This window comes from Daktulosphaira vitifoliae, unplaced genomic scaffold (assembly GCF_025091365.1).
Source record: "Daktulosphaira vitifoliae isolate Bord-2020 unplaced genomic scaffold, ASM2509136v1 Scaffold_1, whole genome shotgun sequence".
In the NCBI taxonomy this organism is placed as follows: Eukaryota; Metazoa; Arthropoda; class Insecta; order Hemiptera; family Phylloxeridae; genus Daktulosphaira; species Daktulosphaira vitifoliae.
In genome coordinates this window covers 45,656,920-45,675,544 of record NW_026099572.1, presented here as the reverse complement: position 1 = coordinate 45,675,544, position 18,625 = coordinate 45,656,920, and the positions used below count along the sequence as shown (strand labels likewise).

Sequence of the window (18,625 nt, the reverse complement as noted above, 5' to 3'; positions counted from 1 at the left end):
GTAGCTTTTGGAATAAAACACCAATTTTTTTAAAATTAAACACTATCTAAAGATTTGCATCGAAGCGTTTATTTTTGATAGTGATTTTAATCACTGTCAGATATCATTATACTTGATCCAACTATGCCACGTCACCACTGTGCCGCGACCCCCTGTGCTGCGTTTTTTTATTATACAAAAGTCAATTTTTATAATAATGTTGGTTACTGTGGTATAATATTGTATAGTTATCATTACATGTATACTAACACAATTTCAAAAAACATAGAAGCAATGATAATAATTTAGCATTTTTATCAAATATTCATGCGCAGAAAACATATCCTAATAAAAAATCTGTGCGTGGGCATAAAAAAAAAATTGCTTACAGAACGGTTGAAATTTTAAAACACTAACGGGTGAGTACACATAAATACAATTACCTAGCGATGTAATTTTATCGTAAAAATCTGTTTCGAGAGTATTATCGGGAATGTTCTACAGAAAATTCTATAAAGACAGCTATTTTTTTATCATATTTTACATTATTGTAAAAAGGTGTTAAATTTACCTATACATTATAATTTGTCAATTTTAAAATTAAATATTTATCGTTTGATAGTTCGTTCATACGAAGTAAGATATATATATTCTTTTTCAAATAAAAGTTAACTAATTATGCTATTTTATGTTTTCGAGTTATATTATATTTTATTATGTTACTTAAAAGTAATCAAATTTATTTATTAATATATGGATGCGTTGTGTATTTGAAATTTAAGGAAGAATCATTTCAGAATAGTGGAAAAGAGATAATTGGTGAAATCAGTTAAAAATGTTTTATTATTTCAGTTTATATAAGAAAATTTTAATCGTAACTTTTTTTTAATTTCTTTAATATAAAAGTCGACGAACATACCTAAATTAAAAAAAATAATGTTATAAAAACATTATTGTAACATTATTTATCAAAAAATGTTATTAGAGTAAAAGCAGGTACCTATGACCGTTTAATCAGTGACCTATCAGGGAGTAGAAGTGAATCGGTGTTACTGGTCAGAGCGCCGCATGAGGGTGGGCCTGCAGTTCCAACTACATCCACACGTAAGAATACAATCAATAAAGAGGAGGTCATCATTGTTCTTATTTTATTATAAAGTTGCTTTTGTATTAATTTATTTCATTAAATAAAATCATTTAATTTGTTGGATATTCACTGAAAAACAAAGTTTATTTTTGTTGTATAAAATAAATTTGTCTATGGCAGACAAATTTATAAATTACACAATAGTATTGATTGTAAGTCAATACGACTAACATTTGGAACAATTTAAATAAAAACTAACTGCATGAAGCCACGTGCGCCCAGCTGCGATAGGCATCATTCATGTAGCCGGAAATAAGTGATTAAGCTTTATTTTCGTTTTGTCGTACGGGTTAGCGGTGCAAGGCGAGTGTCCAACTGTTATGTACTGTCTATGCTTTGCGGACACTTTGACATGTTGAAGGCTATTTGTGCAATATTAACAAATTATGCTACACGATGTAACGCATATAGTATTACTTGTTTTAAACAGCGTACGTTACTCGTACAGTTTGGCTACAATGACATATGATATATTTTACACTAGGTAAAGAGCATTACACTCTGTTTATGATATTTTAAAATTACAGTCCGTTTACGAATTAACAACAATGTAGGGATAAATAAATAAATATTACTTGAAAATTTTATGCTTGTAATTAAAATATACAGATTTTATAATAAATATTACCTTTGGTTACTTTTTCAAGTTTTTCATCTGAAATCGAACATTAGAACAATTAGATTTTAGTAAAATTATTAAAGTAATGTCATAACAATATTATTATTTTGATTCTTATATGAATAAAGTTTATTTTGATTATGTTAACTCATTTGAATAATTCATTTAGTACAAACCAATAAGTTTTATTATTAAAACTTATCAGGTAATAAAGAAAAAAAATATAAATTTCGGGGAAAATTACCAACTTTGTAATATTTCCATAGTAACACAATACTTCCATCATTCTAAATTATTTCGAGCTAAAGCTTATTTAATGTAATATATAATTAAAAACAGAAAACAATCCGATGATTGGTCTACTATGAGTAATCAACTTTAAAAACGATGTATTTTTTGGTAGATATGTTCAGGTCTATCGAGATTTTTTTAGTTTAATCTTAGTTTAAANCTACTATGAGTAATCAACTTTAAAAACGATGTATTTTTTGGTAGATATGTTCAGGTCTATCGAGATTTTTTTAGTTTAATCTGGGGCACCTCATAAATATTTATACCTACATTTTACGATTGATATAGTCCCTTCTAGGTTATATAATATTATGATAAAACAATCAAGATGATATAATATTAGTCTAATGTACGACTCATGTCTTCTTTTTCCTCATTTTTACCACAACTACTTGCGATTGGTCACCCTTATCGTAAAATTACACTTGACACGAACTCACACATCGTCTATGCTCACATTAACCTTCCTCATATCGCATTCCATAACATTCCTCCATCTCTTTTTAGATCTTCCATTACATCTTATCCCTTCATTATTCGTTTTTATAACTGTTCTTACAGCTTTCGATTCATCTCACCTCATAACATGACTGAACTATCAACACATCTAAGTCTATTTTCTTTGGTCTAATTCATGATTGACGCTACACATATACTCCCATTTATATGTTCGTTCCTTATTCTATTTTCTCTAGTCACTCCACTTATCTATCTAAGGATTATCATCTTTACTTCACTCTTTCTCTGCTCTATTTTCCTATCAACCACCCAACACTGAATAATACATCATATCTGGTCTTACTATAGTCTTATAGAACTTACCTTTCTGCCTCATTGATATTCTCTTATCGCATAACACACCAGACGCTTTTCTCAACTTTTCTAACCCTTAATTAATCCTGTTTCTTACATCCTCATCAATACCACCATTCGTTTGCACAACTGATCCAAAATACTTGAAACTTTCTACTTCTCTTATCATGTCCTTGCTTATTGTCACTGATCTCCTCATTTCACTTATCTCGTGTTCTCCTTTGTCTAACTCGTATTATGTACACTCTGTCTTATTCATACTTATTCTTAATCCTTTTCCTTCAAGAGCTGATATACACACTTCTTTTAATATACGACTCACGTAACTTATAAACTCAAAATAATAAGTATAGTTTATTTATAAATAGTCAAAAACCTTTAATCACTGACAGATATTATTCAATACTAATCTAAAAAATATCTTAATTTTATATTATTGAATCTGTACTGTATTTTACTCAAAAAAAAAAAAATTAATTTATAAATTCTTATTACATAATTATTTTTGTTTTCATTAATTTGATTTTTTAGTTAAATAGACCAAAGAAAATAGCACCACATAACATTTTTGTAGATAAAGGCCATAGTAATTACACAAGTTACATTAATATAATTTCAGTTAAAGGCGGCCTAAATAATTTAATCATAAACACGCATGACTCAGTATGTTGAGGTTCGATTTGGTTCTACCTAGTTATACAGGTATTCAAGACTTCTCTAACATAAGAATTATTTTTTTTCATTGAGAACAATAATAAAATGAGTAAAAGGTAGATAAAAATTTGAAATATTTTAATAGTGGCTTTTTTCATAATTTTAATACATTGATACTACTTACTTGTTAAATCTATTAATTTGCCTATTTCTGCAATTGAAAAATATTAATCAGAAACATAAAATTATTTAAAATGTTTCCAACATTATTTTAATAGTAAAACTTTAAGCGACCGAATCTAAATATGAAATCTTAGCCTTGTAAATATAATGTAATATTGTCCAGAGTGGAAAATGTTTATTTAGATCCCTTTTAAAATTAACTGACATTGATTGATTAGTGTTAAAAGAATTACGTTGTGTGTACATTTATTTATGCATTTAAATATCCCCCAAGCATACTTCAATATCATGATCATAAGGTTAATAAGTACACATATATGATGTAACATAAGATGTTTGTGAGAACTTAAACTAGATAGGGTTCTGAAACGGATTCCCTTATTAAATAAATATTTTAGAAGCCTTAATAAAACCGAAGGTTGAAGAAAGAGATATAACCACTCGAAAATCTGGTAGATAATCCCAAATATCAATAAAAAAAAATAATAGTATAAAATATTTTTATAATATTAATATAACATTATATGTTATAAAAACGTTATTATAACTTTTTTTAAAAAAATTCTTCAGGGATTAATCAAAATTATTAAGATATCTCTGAAAAACTCGTCTATTAAAACTCAGGTTTGTTTATAACATTATGATTATAAAATTATATTATAAATTATAATAAGATACTTTTATACATTAAAAATTTAATATTTCAAAACATATGGAATAATTAAAATTATATTTTCATTAAAAAATATTAATTGATTTACTTTTCCATAAATGGTCTGATATTGTACTGACTGACGGTTTTATAAAATAAAAACAAAAAAATAAAAAATGTATGTGTAATAAACGCATGGTATACTATGTTATAAAAAATAATTAAAAGAATATACTTTAAGTTATAAACAGACTGATACGTTTCAATCGAAAAATTAAAATCTATAATTTTGTCGTATTCAAACGTTATTATATATGTTTATTCATCCATAATGAAATAAAAGTAATATGTAAACATAAAAAACATATTTTTAATAAAACAATTTTCAAAATATGAAGTAATAAAATTTTATACCTATGTAGTAAAAGTCTGCAATAAAGTTATTTTATTTATTAAAATAATGAGTCACTTTAAATGACCCATTTAATGTAAAATATAAACAGTAATATGATATAACATTTATCATTTTTAACAAAATAAAAATTATCATGGGAATTGAGTTATTATTTTAATTTAACGTGAAGTTGAACCACATTATTATTATTCAAATTTAATTGTAAAAAAACAACAACTTAAAAAATGTTTATATTAATTTGTTGTATAACTAAATACTGTTCATTGTAATAAAAATATAAACAGTATTATTATATACAAAACACGTAAACATTTTTTAATTTATACTTTCAATGGTTTTTATTGTTATAGAAAACCAGTGGTGTACACAGAAATTAAATTTGGGGGGTTTTTAAAATTTAAAGAAAATTAGGTGTGTCACTGCTCATATAATTCTCTCATAAAAATTCCTCTTTTCGATTACTTTATTGTGGAAATATTTATAGTATGATATGATATTTTTTATTGTTATTACTTATTGTTTATCGTCCAATATTATTGCTTGCTTATAAATTTTGGGGGGTTTCAACCCCCCCTTGCATATGCCAGTGTAGAAAACAATACTCAAGTAAAATCTATTTTACACCATTGTTGCAGATTATGCTGATGACAAAGCTATCTTGTCCTGTAACTCTGACCCTCAGATTGCATCCGTCAATTTGCAAAATCATCTACACCTAATGGAAGATTGGTACACAAAATGACGATTTAATATTAATTATTCAAAATCAGTTCATACTACCTTTATTTTAAGACTTCTCCCTTGTTCTGGTTTCCTCCTATATGGAGTACAAATCCCTTCCTCTTCCTCTGTCAAGTATCTCGGACTTACACTAGATAATCGGCTCACGTGGGCTCAGCACATTAAAATTAAACGCTCGTCTTTAAATAGCCGTCTGCGGTTACTCATATCATTAATCATAAACAATAAATTTACAAACATTAATGTTAAACTTCTAATTTATAAATTCCTTTTAAAACCTATATAGACTTACGGCCTTCACTTATGGGGCAATGCTAAAAAATCTAATACCAATAAAATTCAAGGCTTTGAGAATATTGGCTTAAGAAAACTAACCAATGCACCTCCCTATATCTCTAATTATACACTTCATATTGACCTTAACTTAAAAACAGTCCATGAAGAAGCCATCTCCTACTATAAAAGATTCCACAGTAAATTACTCTCCCACTCTAAACTCCTAATAAAAAATCTCTCAACATTGTCCATACCTGGAGACCCACCCAGACGTTTAAAATGTAAGTGGTGCCGTGATCTTCTTTCTACTAATATCAATTAATAATAATATAATTAAGTCATTGGAAATATAAAATAAAAATTCTAAAAAAATAAAAAATTTAAAAAATCACGGGAAGTGTCATTAATGAAATAAGATAAATTGTGCTGAAATAAATAGAAAACAGTTAAAAATATTCAATTTAACAGATATTGGTTTAAAGTGAATAATTTATTGTTCTTTTTAAAAAAACTGCTTTTATTATTACTTATGAATATTAAATTAAACCTAAAAACAGAATTTATGGATGTTTTTACAATATTATTATTTATTACAAGACTTTTGGTAATTCTACTTAAAATGACGCATTTCTAAATATGTTTCTGCTATAGTTTTAGTACAAATATGTTTTCAATGTAAAATAATATATTTATACACACTATTAAAATGATTAAAATAAGGTAGTTTAGTAAAATTCATAAAATTTTATTTTAATATTTAATAGTTGTGCATTATAATAGTTTTAATTAAAAACACAGGCTCAGATGAATTTTGTGTTTTAAATGAAACGTCTTGAAAACAAATAACAGATTTATTTATAACAAATTAGTAAATTCTGGCGTTAGTAAGCAATTAAAAATCTTCCAACCTTCTCAAATAATTTCCCAGTAGTTGCGTGACCTATTATTTATGTTAAAAAAAAAATTTGAAAATCTGATCATCTAAGTAATTTTGCCAAAAATACTTTTTTTCAGCCGTCACCCTATTATTATATTATATTTGACTCTACCAACACCGCGTGCCATACATCACATTGCAAAGTGCCACACGGCAAAAAACGACCCGCCAAAAACGATACGTTGAGTCTTCTTAATAAGTGACAACGTCGAGGATGTACGCCACTGTTCCGGCGTGTCACATGACCGCGTTCGACGAACCGATACTTACCCGCGCACCGTCGCCATCAACGCTGCTAACTTTCTGACGTCCGAAGATCATGCCGGACACCGTGTCGCCGACGCCAGCGAAAGTGCCGCAATATTATGCAAAGATTATTATTAACTGTGTTCGTCTTTTCGGTTTGTTTTTTTAAATAATCTGTTGTTGCTCATTAATAAACGGCCCACGGGTCTCTACCCCCAAAACCAATGTCGACTACATTATTGCGATGTAAGTCTTGTCAACTGGCTTCTCGGTAAGGATCTCAACCGGTCTCACATTGAATTAAGGAAGAAAACCATTTGATAACTTGATTTTTATTTTATTTTATATTTCGTATAAGAGACAGCTAGGTTTCCTTCATATTTCCTTTTCTCCGAGTTATTTCAATCACATAGTTCGCTGGTGACAGCAGTGAATTCCCCACCCGGTTATCATAAATTGACCTGCTACTTTTAACGCAAACATCGCAAATCTAACGATTAATTTGTGTCGACTACATCATTTTGGCGCAAATTGTGTCACTTGTTTCATATTTTTATATACTTTTTAAATAAATAACAGTAAACTTCTTAACAGTTGAATGAGTCAAATAATTTTTATCTATTATTATTCAACAAAAATCTAACACTATTTTCATAATTTTCTACTTTGGTGAATTTTCCATTATTTTCTAATTCTATAAATATATTTATTTATTGATATTTCTCATTTCTATCACCTCAGGCCACTTAGAAAATACATCTGTCAAAATCATAAAATTTATTTTACTAAGATTCAAAAAATCTACATGTACCTTGCCATTAGGTATGTAGTATCGTATGTTCCACGGCATGACAATACACAGACACAGCTTATAATAGGACAGTAAAGGTATAAAAATAAAACAGAGTTTCAAAGAAAACACATGTATTATCATAAAACAACCTCACATATCGATTTCATTCTCTCTTTTCTACTTAAAACTAAGTTGAGTTATTTTTGAATATTACAAATACTAAACGGTTGAGTTAGGTTTTAGTTAGTTTTAGTTTTTTGTAACACAATTACAACTTTTAACATAATTTTCAATTTCTCTATCCAATTGAAGCCACCAAAAGTAATATCTACTTACTGTTTAATTTTAGAAATACCTAAATGTTTAGAATGGGCTTCTCTTTACAACTCTTTCCTGAACCTACAAGGAATGATCATACTTTTTTTTTTTACGATTGGCATTATTGTGAGTCTGGAACTACCGTTAGGCATTACTTCAGTAATGATAAATAAAGCGTATGATAAATAGCTGTGGTCCAGGCTTGCGCCCCCCATCTATTTATCGCGTTAATAATTTCGTTAGAAACCAGATTCCGTCCGTTGTCGTAAAGCAATACGCGAGGGTACCCAAAACGTGAGAAAAATTCGCGTTCAAGCGTGTCTACAATCGTCTTTGTAGTCGCTGCGCCTATCGGTACGCTGCGATCCAGCGACTGAAACAGTCAGTTGCTACTAACAGGTTCGTTTTTCCCCTTGGTGTTCTAGGGTACTCACCTATTAAGTCGATACTAATAACCTCCCACGGTTGCCTTCGTACACACGCAAATATCACGCGATTTTACGTACTCACGTACTATGTTTTTCAGGCCCTTTCAATAGAAACGCTGTTTGATCGCTCGGTAGGTTTCTTTCCATCCTGGATGACACGCCAGCGCATCGTCGTGGTATCGCCAAATCACACGCTGTGATACCGGTATTACGGCTGGTGTGTCTACGCCCATACGAATGCGTACAAGTCCATCTAACATGAAATATTCGCTGTTCTTCTTGTTGGAGTCCTTATCGTTTTTAATGGCGTTATTCTTGAATAGTTGTTTCATGATGGATGAAAGAAACGGGTCGTCGTTTTGCCGATCTTGTATTTCCCCCTTCCCCCACCCCGTAAACGACCGTATATATGACGCGCCGTTTGTTCGGTTAAGGCAAAAACATTGTCAAGAGTGGTCCGCGTATTATTCGACATTCTCGTCGTCGGTGCGCCCACTAAATTGTCGTCGAGTAACTCTTCGTCAACAGGGGGCCCTTCGGTCGGATAACGTGACAACATGTCCGGTTCTTCGTTGTGCTTCCCGGTACATTTCAAATTCTCTAGATGTAGCGCCCATCTAGATAATTTAGAATTATTGTCCCTTGGTCTGTGTAGCCAAGTAAACGCGGAATTATCCGTAAGTAATTCGAAAGGAGAATACTCTAAGTACCGGCGAAATTTATCAGTCGCCCATATAATTGCTAAGAATTCTCGCTCTACGGCGACGTAAGGTTTCTGCGTTTCCGATAGTTTCTTACTAGCGTAGGATATGATTCTTCTATCACCCGGTTCATCTCCGTGCTGAAATAGTATTGCGCCCACGCCCACTTGCATCGGTTTGAAGACAGAAAGTTTTCGCGTAATCGGGAGCCGCCAACGGCGAACGGTCAGGTCATTTCGGCGAAGCATCCAGACCATCGGATGGGTCTCTTCGGAGACGGGTTATCGATTTTTTTTTTTATATATTATATTTATGTAATGAGCTATATTTATTAATTATTTTATTTCATTTTTATTTTATCGTAAATTTTGTTTATGTGTGGAGAGCACGTGTTTCCCTTTTCTTCTAGCCAACGCTAAAGAGCGAGTCTCCAGACCGCTCCTGGTGTTTTTCATTAATTTCCGATTAACATTAACGTATGTGTTCCAATACCGTCTGTGATGTTAGTAATATTATTTGTTTTTTTTTTTTGTTTAAACATTTTATTTTATTTGTGTTGCCTTTATTTGTAGAAATGGTTTTTTGATGCATTCGCATTTTTGTCCATGTTTAACTTAATTTTATTTTTATTTAACAATTAAATTTAATTTCCTTATTAATTTCAACTGTAATATTTATTTTATTGTACAAGTAACTTAATTACTCGCGTGTATTTTATCCCTATTCTTTAATCTAGACACGGGCTACGGTATGTTTTACATATCTACCACATACAAATTTGATTGTCATAATTGTGTTCTATAAACCACGAGGTATTATAGTAATTTATACATATGACGACATATTAACTTAGATTATACTTTTAATTAACTTAAAATTAAATTCCACCTATGGTCTGGTAATCATATCTGATAGGTGTGACACCTCGCCTAGGTGGTGGCGACCCTTGCTACTATAGCTAGTCGTTATGCAAGTGGCAAACCATGTTGTTGTTACAGGCCAATATATAAAAAGCCCGCTTGCAACCTGACCCCTAAATTTCTTTTTGTTTGTCCTACGTAACATTTATTACAACTTTCACATTGTATTTTATAAACGGCTGATTTCCCCCCTTCATCTACCTTATCTTTAGGGTTACCAAATAAATCTCTTAAATTATAACTCTTAGATGTTATCAAAGTAATACCAAAATTCTTAAATATTCTAGTTAGTCCATTTGAGATCCCCGGATAATATAAAATTGGTGATCTAATTACTTTTTGTTCCTCCACGCTGATGAGTATACTAGCTGCCCTCTTTCTTTTTTCCACTTTTGTGTTCGGACTAATTTTGAAATTTGTTTTCGTTATACCCATTAAATCTAGGTATTTCTTTTATAACCACCAATTCTTTATCAAAATCTATTTTATTCATCGGAATATTAATTAATCTGTAAACCATACTATTAAAAGCTGACAATTTGTGTTCCAGGTGTGGTTCGATGTGTTCGGAATATATCTGAACGTGTGCGTGTTTTTCCGATAAATTTCAAAATTTAGTTCCCCTCTATTCTTTTAACTAATAAATCCAAAAAAGGCAATTTTGCCTCTACTTCTTGTTCATATGTGAANCAATTTTCCCTCTACTTCTTGTTCATATGTGAATTTAATCGATGGGTAAAAGAATTTAAATGTTGTATGAAAACCTCCATATTAAAATCTTTATTTATAACTGCAAAAATATCATCTACATAACTAACCCAAATTTTTGGAAAATCACCATAAGTGTGTTTTAAATTTGTTTCAAATCTACTCATGAAAAGTTCTGCTAAAAATGGTGGTAGCGGATTTTCCATTGCTGTGCCTTCAGTTTGCTCATAAAATTTATTTTGAAACTAAAAAACATTTTGACTCATACATAACTTTGTTAAATTAATAAGCTCATTTATTTTATCCTGTTCAATGTTTTGTTCCTTTAAACAGTCATGAAGAAATTCAATTGTTATATTTATTGGAATATTCGGAAATAATGCTACTACGTCAAAAGAAATTAACCTGTCATTATTTTGAATGGTATAACCAGATAATTGTTTAACTAAGTCAATATTATTTTTAACTGAAAAACTATCGAATTTTTTAAAAGATGAAAATACTCTTTTCTAGGTGTTTAGCCAAATTGTAAGTCGGAGCATTAATATTCGACACAATAGGTCTCATATTATTTCATGGCTTATGTATTTTTGGCATTTAGTTTAGGTATTTGAGGGTTTGAAATTTTAATAAAAAACCTGAACTTTTCTTCAATTAATAATGTCTTTGACTAGATACGATTTGTGATCTTTTGATATATTGTTCATCAAAATCGATCCAGGGAGAGCTGAGATTGAGCGTTCACAGACAAAAAACAAAAATAAAATAAAAAAAAAACACATCATAGTAAAATTAATACCTTCTCAGCTTCGCATCGAAGCTAAAATGTGTTATTTTTGTTTTAAAATTTTGGGTTTTGTATTGTTATTTTAAAATACGTTACAAAAGAATTAAGAACCCTTATAACTATATCATATATTTCATCTGAAAGAATGTTTTCAAGACAAACCGCAGTATACAATAAAAATTGGGAGGGATTCTGCTGTTTTCCATAAAGTATAGTACTAAAAATACTGATTTTCTGTTTTTGAGTCGAAACAAATAACTTTGAAATTTTGAACTAGTTTAAATTGTTATATTATGTTCCCACATAGACCATGTACGATTTCCGTGTTGGTAACACATGTGTCTTTGACGTTTGGGGTATGTAATAAACCAAAAAGAGGAGGTTAAGTTAATGAAATCAATAATAGTAAAATAAAAAAGGGGTATAACAGTTTAATATCAAAAATAGCAAGAGAGTAATTGAATAGCTGGAGATTAATAAATGTGTAAAAGAGATAAAATTTTGAGATGAATAAATATTGGTATTTCAGGGGTTGAAAAATATTTATAAGTCGTTGGGACATATATTTTTTTTAAATTTATACTACGTAACATAAGCTTTAATTTAACATATGCTTAAAGGACGCAGTATTTCAGGAACATTTTCAAAAGTAAAGTTGAAAAAGTTTCACTTTTTATATGCGTTTTTAAGTTTTGAACGTCCCTTTTTTGATTTATAAGTATGAAATTTATGTTCAATAATTTAATATTGTAATTTTTACAAAAAATAAAAAATAAAGTAGTTGAATACTTCGTTACTTCTATGGCACACTTGTATAAAAATTAAAGGTCTTGATGCAAAATTTTTCAAAAAATAATATTTTAAGGAAAATGATCCGATTTAAAAAAAAGTATATCGAATGAAAGAGGTATATAAATACTACTTCTCATGAAAAATTTGTATTGATCCATACCTTTTTCAAAAAGTTATAGCATAAGTTATAGCTAAAACAATTAGACTTAGTAACACATTCAGTAGAATTTTTTGAACTAAAATTGTGCAATTATCCAAAAATAAATGGATAATATAAATTGAATTATTTTATTTTAAATATAGTTTATTTATTTATAATATTTTTTTTTAAGTATCATAAGACTAAGAAGTTTTTGAACGGAAGTATATCATGAAACAAATATTTATCTAATTTTTGATAATTTTTGTACCGTTGCGTTATAATAAAACTTATTAGAATACTAAAAACATATTTTCTTTGACGAATTGTTTTATTGAAGAGTACTATCAAACCTGGTCAATGAGTAAAAAAAAATTTAAAGTATACTAAATAACCTCCAAATAAATTAGTAAAATAAGGATGGAGAGTTTTGTCCAAATGAAATAGTATAAATAATCCTATAATTTATGAGTACATTACCTTACCTAGACTAAAAATATATATATAAAAAATTCTAAATTAAAAAACCTAAAAAGAAATTAAAAAGATTTTCGAATTAAATACACTACATATAATGTACCTCGACTAATCTTTCAATAACTTAAATTAAAATATAATTTTTTTTTTTTTAATATTAATTTTGAGTGAATGTGTTAATGTTAATATGTCATAGATTATTCTATTATATAAAATGTTTATAAATATGTCTTCAGTAATGTGCTGACGTTTCGAACTCATTGCAAAGTTCACTTTTGGAGCGACAATTACCGAAACACAGCACAAAACTTGAATTCATAAATATAATTTGAAATATTCTAATTAATAAATTTTATGGTTTTAGAAAAAAGTTCTGATTGTATGTGTAATGGAAAAGTGAATACGATTTGTCAATTAATTGCGTTAGTAGAATCTACTGATGATTCAGTACTATTTTTTGATTACCAACCCCGTTGTATTGATAATCAGTGTGTTATCTCTAGATAAAATTAAAAAAATATTGATCCTATAGATAAAGATCTGTTTGGAAATTTCCCAACAGTTTTTAGATAGATGATAACATATTCAAGCCGGCTGGAATTCAAATAGCATCTTTGGACAATGTCATTATTTTTAGAAAAAAATTTCTAAAAATTTAATTTTTAAAAATTTTAAGTACCATTTTGTTTTATGTATTAATCGAAATACCAAAAATATATATATTAATACAAAATTAATAATTAAATACCTGTGTTTTTACTTTTAAATAANATATATATATTAATACAAAATTAATAATTAAATACCTGTGTTTTTACTTTTAAATAAATATTTCTCATTAAATAAATAAATTAATTTAATGTAATTTAAGCATATATGCATAGTTGAGAGTATTAATTCAACCATAAGTCATGGTAAAAAAATTATTATCAAAATCTAAATAAATTTTTGTATTTTTATCTTGATAAAAATAAAATTATCTTTTTTATTTTTTTTCTTAACTATGTTTTTTTAATTGGTTATCTAACAATCATCAAAGATAAATTTTTTGAATTTAGATATTTATCTAGATATTTTATAAATGTGCGAGTTCAAAAGTGCTTATAATTTAATTATGTTCAAAAAATTATTTCATCATATTTCGTAAATTTTTACAGAACATGTTATGATGAAACTATATATCATAGGGGTGTTATGAATGGTAATATACTACGCATGCTCACCTTTAATTAATATTTCTGTCATTTTATGATAAAGCAATAAGCAAAACTACACCATGATAAACATATTCAAAACATATTAGATGGATTATTGTGTCCATGATATTTGTACTCAAAATAGTCATAAATATTGTTAATAATAGAATAAGATAACGTATATTCTTTATTTTGTTATTTATCAACCTATAATGAAGTCCCTACATGTAGGTGATGTATTTTAATGAAAAAACTGAACCATAACTTTGACATATATCAATATTAGTTTAACCAACATCGAACAAGTTTAAAAAGTCAAGTAAATTCGAGATATCCTGCAAAGTGAAATTTAATGACCTATGAGAACCGAATGCAATATTTTTTAAATATAATTTTTAGTTTTTTCTTTACACATTAATGTATTGAAGCGTTTTATAATAGCGATCTGAGTTATTGAACATTTTCAATCTATACTATGCTAGAACTCAACTGTTCTAATAATTTAATAATTCTAAATAATTTAAAAAAAAATTAAATAATTGTATTCAAAAGGTCATGTATTCAAAACACAGAAGGGTCGCGGCACATTGGGGACGTGGCATAACTGGGTCCAATATAGATGATATCTAACAGTGATTTTAATCACTTTCATAAAAAATGATTTGATGCAAATCTGTAGATAACGTTTAATTTTAAAAAATAAATGGATTATACCAAAGCTACATGATCTCCTATTTTAATATTTATATTCTGATTACAAGTTTTATGATTTATAAGTGTAAAATATGAAGAAATAATTAAATAAATATAAATATAGTACTTACCTTAAAAAATATAATGATCTATACATTTTTCAAAAATTATAGCTTTATTAAGTTAAAATATAAAAACGAATTTTTTTACAAAAATCGTATTTTTTTTTAACTTTGATGTTCGTTTTCACCATTAAAACAAAATAAAGTAAGATTTTTTTTTTTCATATTAAAATATATTACATAAGATTTAGTTTAAGATATATATTAACGTGTCAGTATTTTCGGAACATTTCCTAACATTTAGTTGAAAAAGTTCTATTATCTATATGCATTTTTAATATTTTGACCCCCCCTGCATAAAGGAAAATAGTCCGATTTAAAAAAAAAGTATGTCAAATAAAAGATGTATATAAATAATATTACTCATAAAAAAATTGTATTGAGCCATACATTTTTCAAAAAGTTATATAAATATAATGTTAAAAATGTAAAATATAAAATCGAGAATTTTTACACAAAAATAGCATTCACAAAAAAAAAACACATCGTAGTAAAACTTATATCTTCTCAGCTTCGCATAGAAGCTAAAAGAAAGGAGAGAATATAAATGAGTTTTTAAACAAAAAAGGAGAGGAGTGAACAGTTGAACGAAATATTTGTACTTGCCTTATTTCTATTTCTTTTTTGTTATGTGAAGTTTTAAGGAATAAAGTACGCAATTATATGATGTAGAATGAATTTAGACGATATAAGTAATTAAAAAAATGACGTGTAGCTGTTATAAACAAAAAATTACTTTTTTAAAAAACTGATATACGTACTAAGTATTAAATTATAATAATATAGGGAGCCATGCAGGTTGCAGTAAGCAATTTAATATTTGTATTTAGCATTATGGTTGCTTATATTGACTTTGCATTAATTTTTGTTTGCTAATTGTTTAGCTTAAAAGTCGTGGTTGTTTGTTGGACATTGCGTTGTATTTTCAATTAATTAAACTTGTGTATATGTAAAATTCTAATTTATAACTATGTGCATTTTTTATCATTACATTGTTTATTGAAGAAGTATAATTTAATAAGTAAACACAATATTTCATTCAAAATTCATTTATGCATAATAGACAACAAAAAATTTTCTCATAGACCTGTGTTATTAGCAAAAAAAAAAAATAACATATACAATGTTTAAACAACGTATATTATATTAAAAATTATTTTTTAATCTTATCTCAATCGCAAAGGGCTGAACTGTTTGATATAATATCATCTTTATGTTTAGAATTCTTTAAATTATTTGGATGATTATTTTCTAATGCTTTAATTAGATCACAAACTTTGCTTATTTCTTTTTCATTATTACACAATTGTTTTTCTGAAATAAAATAAAATTATGAAGAAATAGTGTTTAGTCATACAATAACCTCTCGGTGAAACAATTTATATGAACATTTTTAAATAAATTCAATAAATTTATTTTTAACTATTTATTAGGTATTCTTTTAAATTTTAACACTAAAATTGTCTACTACCGTAACGTAACGAATAAAGATTTTATTCATCTAAAAATAATGTTTTGAATATTTTTACGTAACTATTAGCACTTTAACTTTTCTTCAAATCGATTCTAAGAATCAATTATACAAAGAAATGTTATGATAAATTTTTTTTAATTTGAAATTTGAACTTAGTTTATAGTAATAAAGAAAAATATGATATTATAATAGATTAGCCACGTTTATAAAACACAATTTAGTCAATTTTATTTTTATACAAATAAAATTTTTTTTTAGCTTTGATACAAAGCAGTATTAATATTATTATAATATGTTAAAAATTTAATTTTATGTGTATGTCAAAATTTTCTCATCTCTCACTAAACCGATTTTTTTCAATAATAAATCAAAAGTCCACAAATCATACCTAGTTTAAGACATTGCCCTTAAAATTTAAACAAATTTCCCTCTTCCCCAGTAAATGAAGAAATTCACCAAATCATCCCGATTTTTGAAATCTATAAATTTTGATATTTTTTTCTAACTATCTAATAATATTTATAAAAGCAGATTAATTATGTAAATATTATATGTATGTTTTTCCCCATCAATCCTTGGAGAAGGGTATGGTTTTAATTGATGGGATTAGGTGGCCGTCAGAAATCTTTACTTTTTGAGTTAAATAATTTTTAGTTTTAAATCAATATTTTGAATTACAAATTATCTACTAGTGTTCAATTTTTATTATATAATCTCTTTTTTTATTTTATAATTATAATTATGTACATTAAAAAATATATTCAATTTACATTGAAAAAGTGATCTATTATATAAAATAATATATTTATTTGTCATAAAAATCAAAATTAAAAAAGGCGATCATTGATTATACTGCACAAAGTAAATTGATATATAAATATTATGAATAATATTAATTATTTCTAAAAATTAAAAACTCTTACTGTTTATAATATGCAAGTAATCATTGAACATTCTTTTCATAATATCATTTCTTTTTTTTACCGCATCATTAAAAAATTCCACTACAAATCAAATCAATTAATTAATATATTATAATATATTAATTAATTAAGTAATCCTATTGATCCTTTTTAATAATAATTGTAATTAAAAAGGATCAATATGGTTATTTTAGATAGTTAATTAGTTTTAATTATTAGAAATGTGGACATAGTCGTTATATCGAGATTTATGATAAAAATCTCTTTTTCACCATAGTGTAATGTGCTTAGTTCTATATAATTATTGATGTATATAGTTCCACACTATACTTATAGGGTAAAATAGTAAAAAATTAGGTATTTAAACGCATTTAACTCTATTCATCCAAATAAAACAAAAGTTCGGAAATCAACAAAACATTACTAATTTACTTACCGTTTATGTCAATATTACACATATAATCCATATTATATTCTAAAAAAATTAAATTATATGTAATTTAATATTACAATTTAAAATTGTTTAAAACTTAGGTTGAAACTCTATAGTAAATTGAGATAACATTTTGTCAAAATTTAAAATATTCTTTAGTCTATAGTAGTTTTTATTTTCTCATTATATTTTTGAGTGTAAAATTTAAAAAAATTAGGTATTTAAACTCATTTACCACTATTCATCCAAATAAAACACAAGTTAGGAATTCTGTATCAACAAAACATTATTAATTTACTTACCTTTTATGTCTTTACAATTTTTAATATCGATATTTTTATCTAAAAATTTGAATTATATATAATTTTATATTAAAATTTAAAATTGATTAAAACTTAGGTTGAAACTCTATAGTAAATTGTGATATCATGTTGTCAAAATTTAAAATATTGTCATTAGTCTTTAGTCTATAGTAGTTTTTATTTCCTCGTTATATTTTAGCTTCGATGCGAAGCTGAGAAGGTATTGGTTTTACTAAGATGTGTTTTTTTTTTTTTTTGTGTCTGTTACCACTTTTTCTCAGCTCTCACCGAACCGATTTCTTTCAATGATACGTCAAAAGATCACAAATCGTATCTAGTCGAAGACATTACCCTTAAAAATTGAAAAAAATTCCCTCGTTCCCCGTAAAAGGGGGAAACCTCCAAAAAAATTACAAATTTAAAAATCGCTAATTTTCGAAATTTTTTCAATTTTTTTTACTTAAAA

General features: G+C 27.1%; 2 protein-coding genes across 44 annotated transcripts in view; both read right to left on the bottom strand.

Moving 5' to 3' along the window:
• LOC126899248 (uncharacterized) overlaps positions 1–4,637 on the bottom strand; it is a 31,575-nt gene extending 26,938 nt beyond the window's left edge. For 11 of the 36 annotated variants that reach the window (XM_050673963.1, XM_050673994.1, XM_050673981.1 and 8 more), the window contains exons 1-3: positions 4,448–4,634; positions 3,688–3,714; positions 1,755–1,781 (exon numbers count right to left, since the gene is read on the bottom strand). In XM_050673963.1, coding sequence (XP_050529920.1) covers positions 1,755–1,781; positions 3,688–3,714; positions 4,448–4,535 — 142 coding nt within the window. In that variant the 5' untranslated portion in view covers positions 4,536–4,634. Of the gene's footprint in view, positions 1–1,754; positions 1,782–3,687; positions 3,715–4,447 lie in introns of all 36 variants that reach the window. The other 25 variants (XM_050674102.1, XM_050674093.1, XM_050674131.1 and 22 more) reach the window with 5 other exon arrangements.
• Positions 4,638–15,241: 10,604 nt separating this feature from the next.
• Positions 15,242–18,625, bottom strand: part of LOC126899357 (pentatricopeptide repeat-containing protein 2-like) — a 68,525-nt gene continuing 65,141 nt past the window's right edge. For 6 of the 8 annotated variants that reach the window (XM_050674231.1, XM_050674268.1, XM_050674248.1 and 3 more), the window contains 4 exons: positions 18,160–18,198; positions 17,861–17,899; positions 17,425–17,505; positions 15,242–16,341 (listed from right to left, as the gene is read on the bottom strand). In XM_050674231.1, coding sequence (XP_050530188.1) covers positions 16,199–16,341; positions 17,425–17,505; positions 17,861–17,899; positions 18,160–18,198 — 302 coding nt within the window. In that variant the 3' untranslated portion in view covers positions 15,242–16,198. The remainder of the gene's footprint in view (positions 16,342–17,424; positions 17,506–17,860; positions 17,900–18,159; positions 18,199–18,625) is intronic. The other 2 variants (XM_050674259.1, XM_050674277.1) reach the window with 2 other exon arrangements.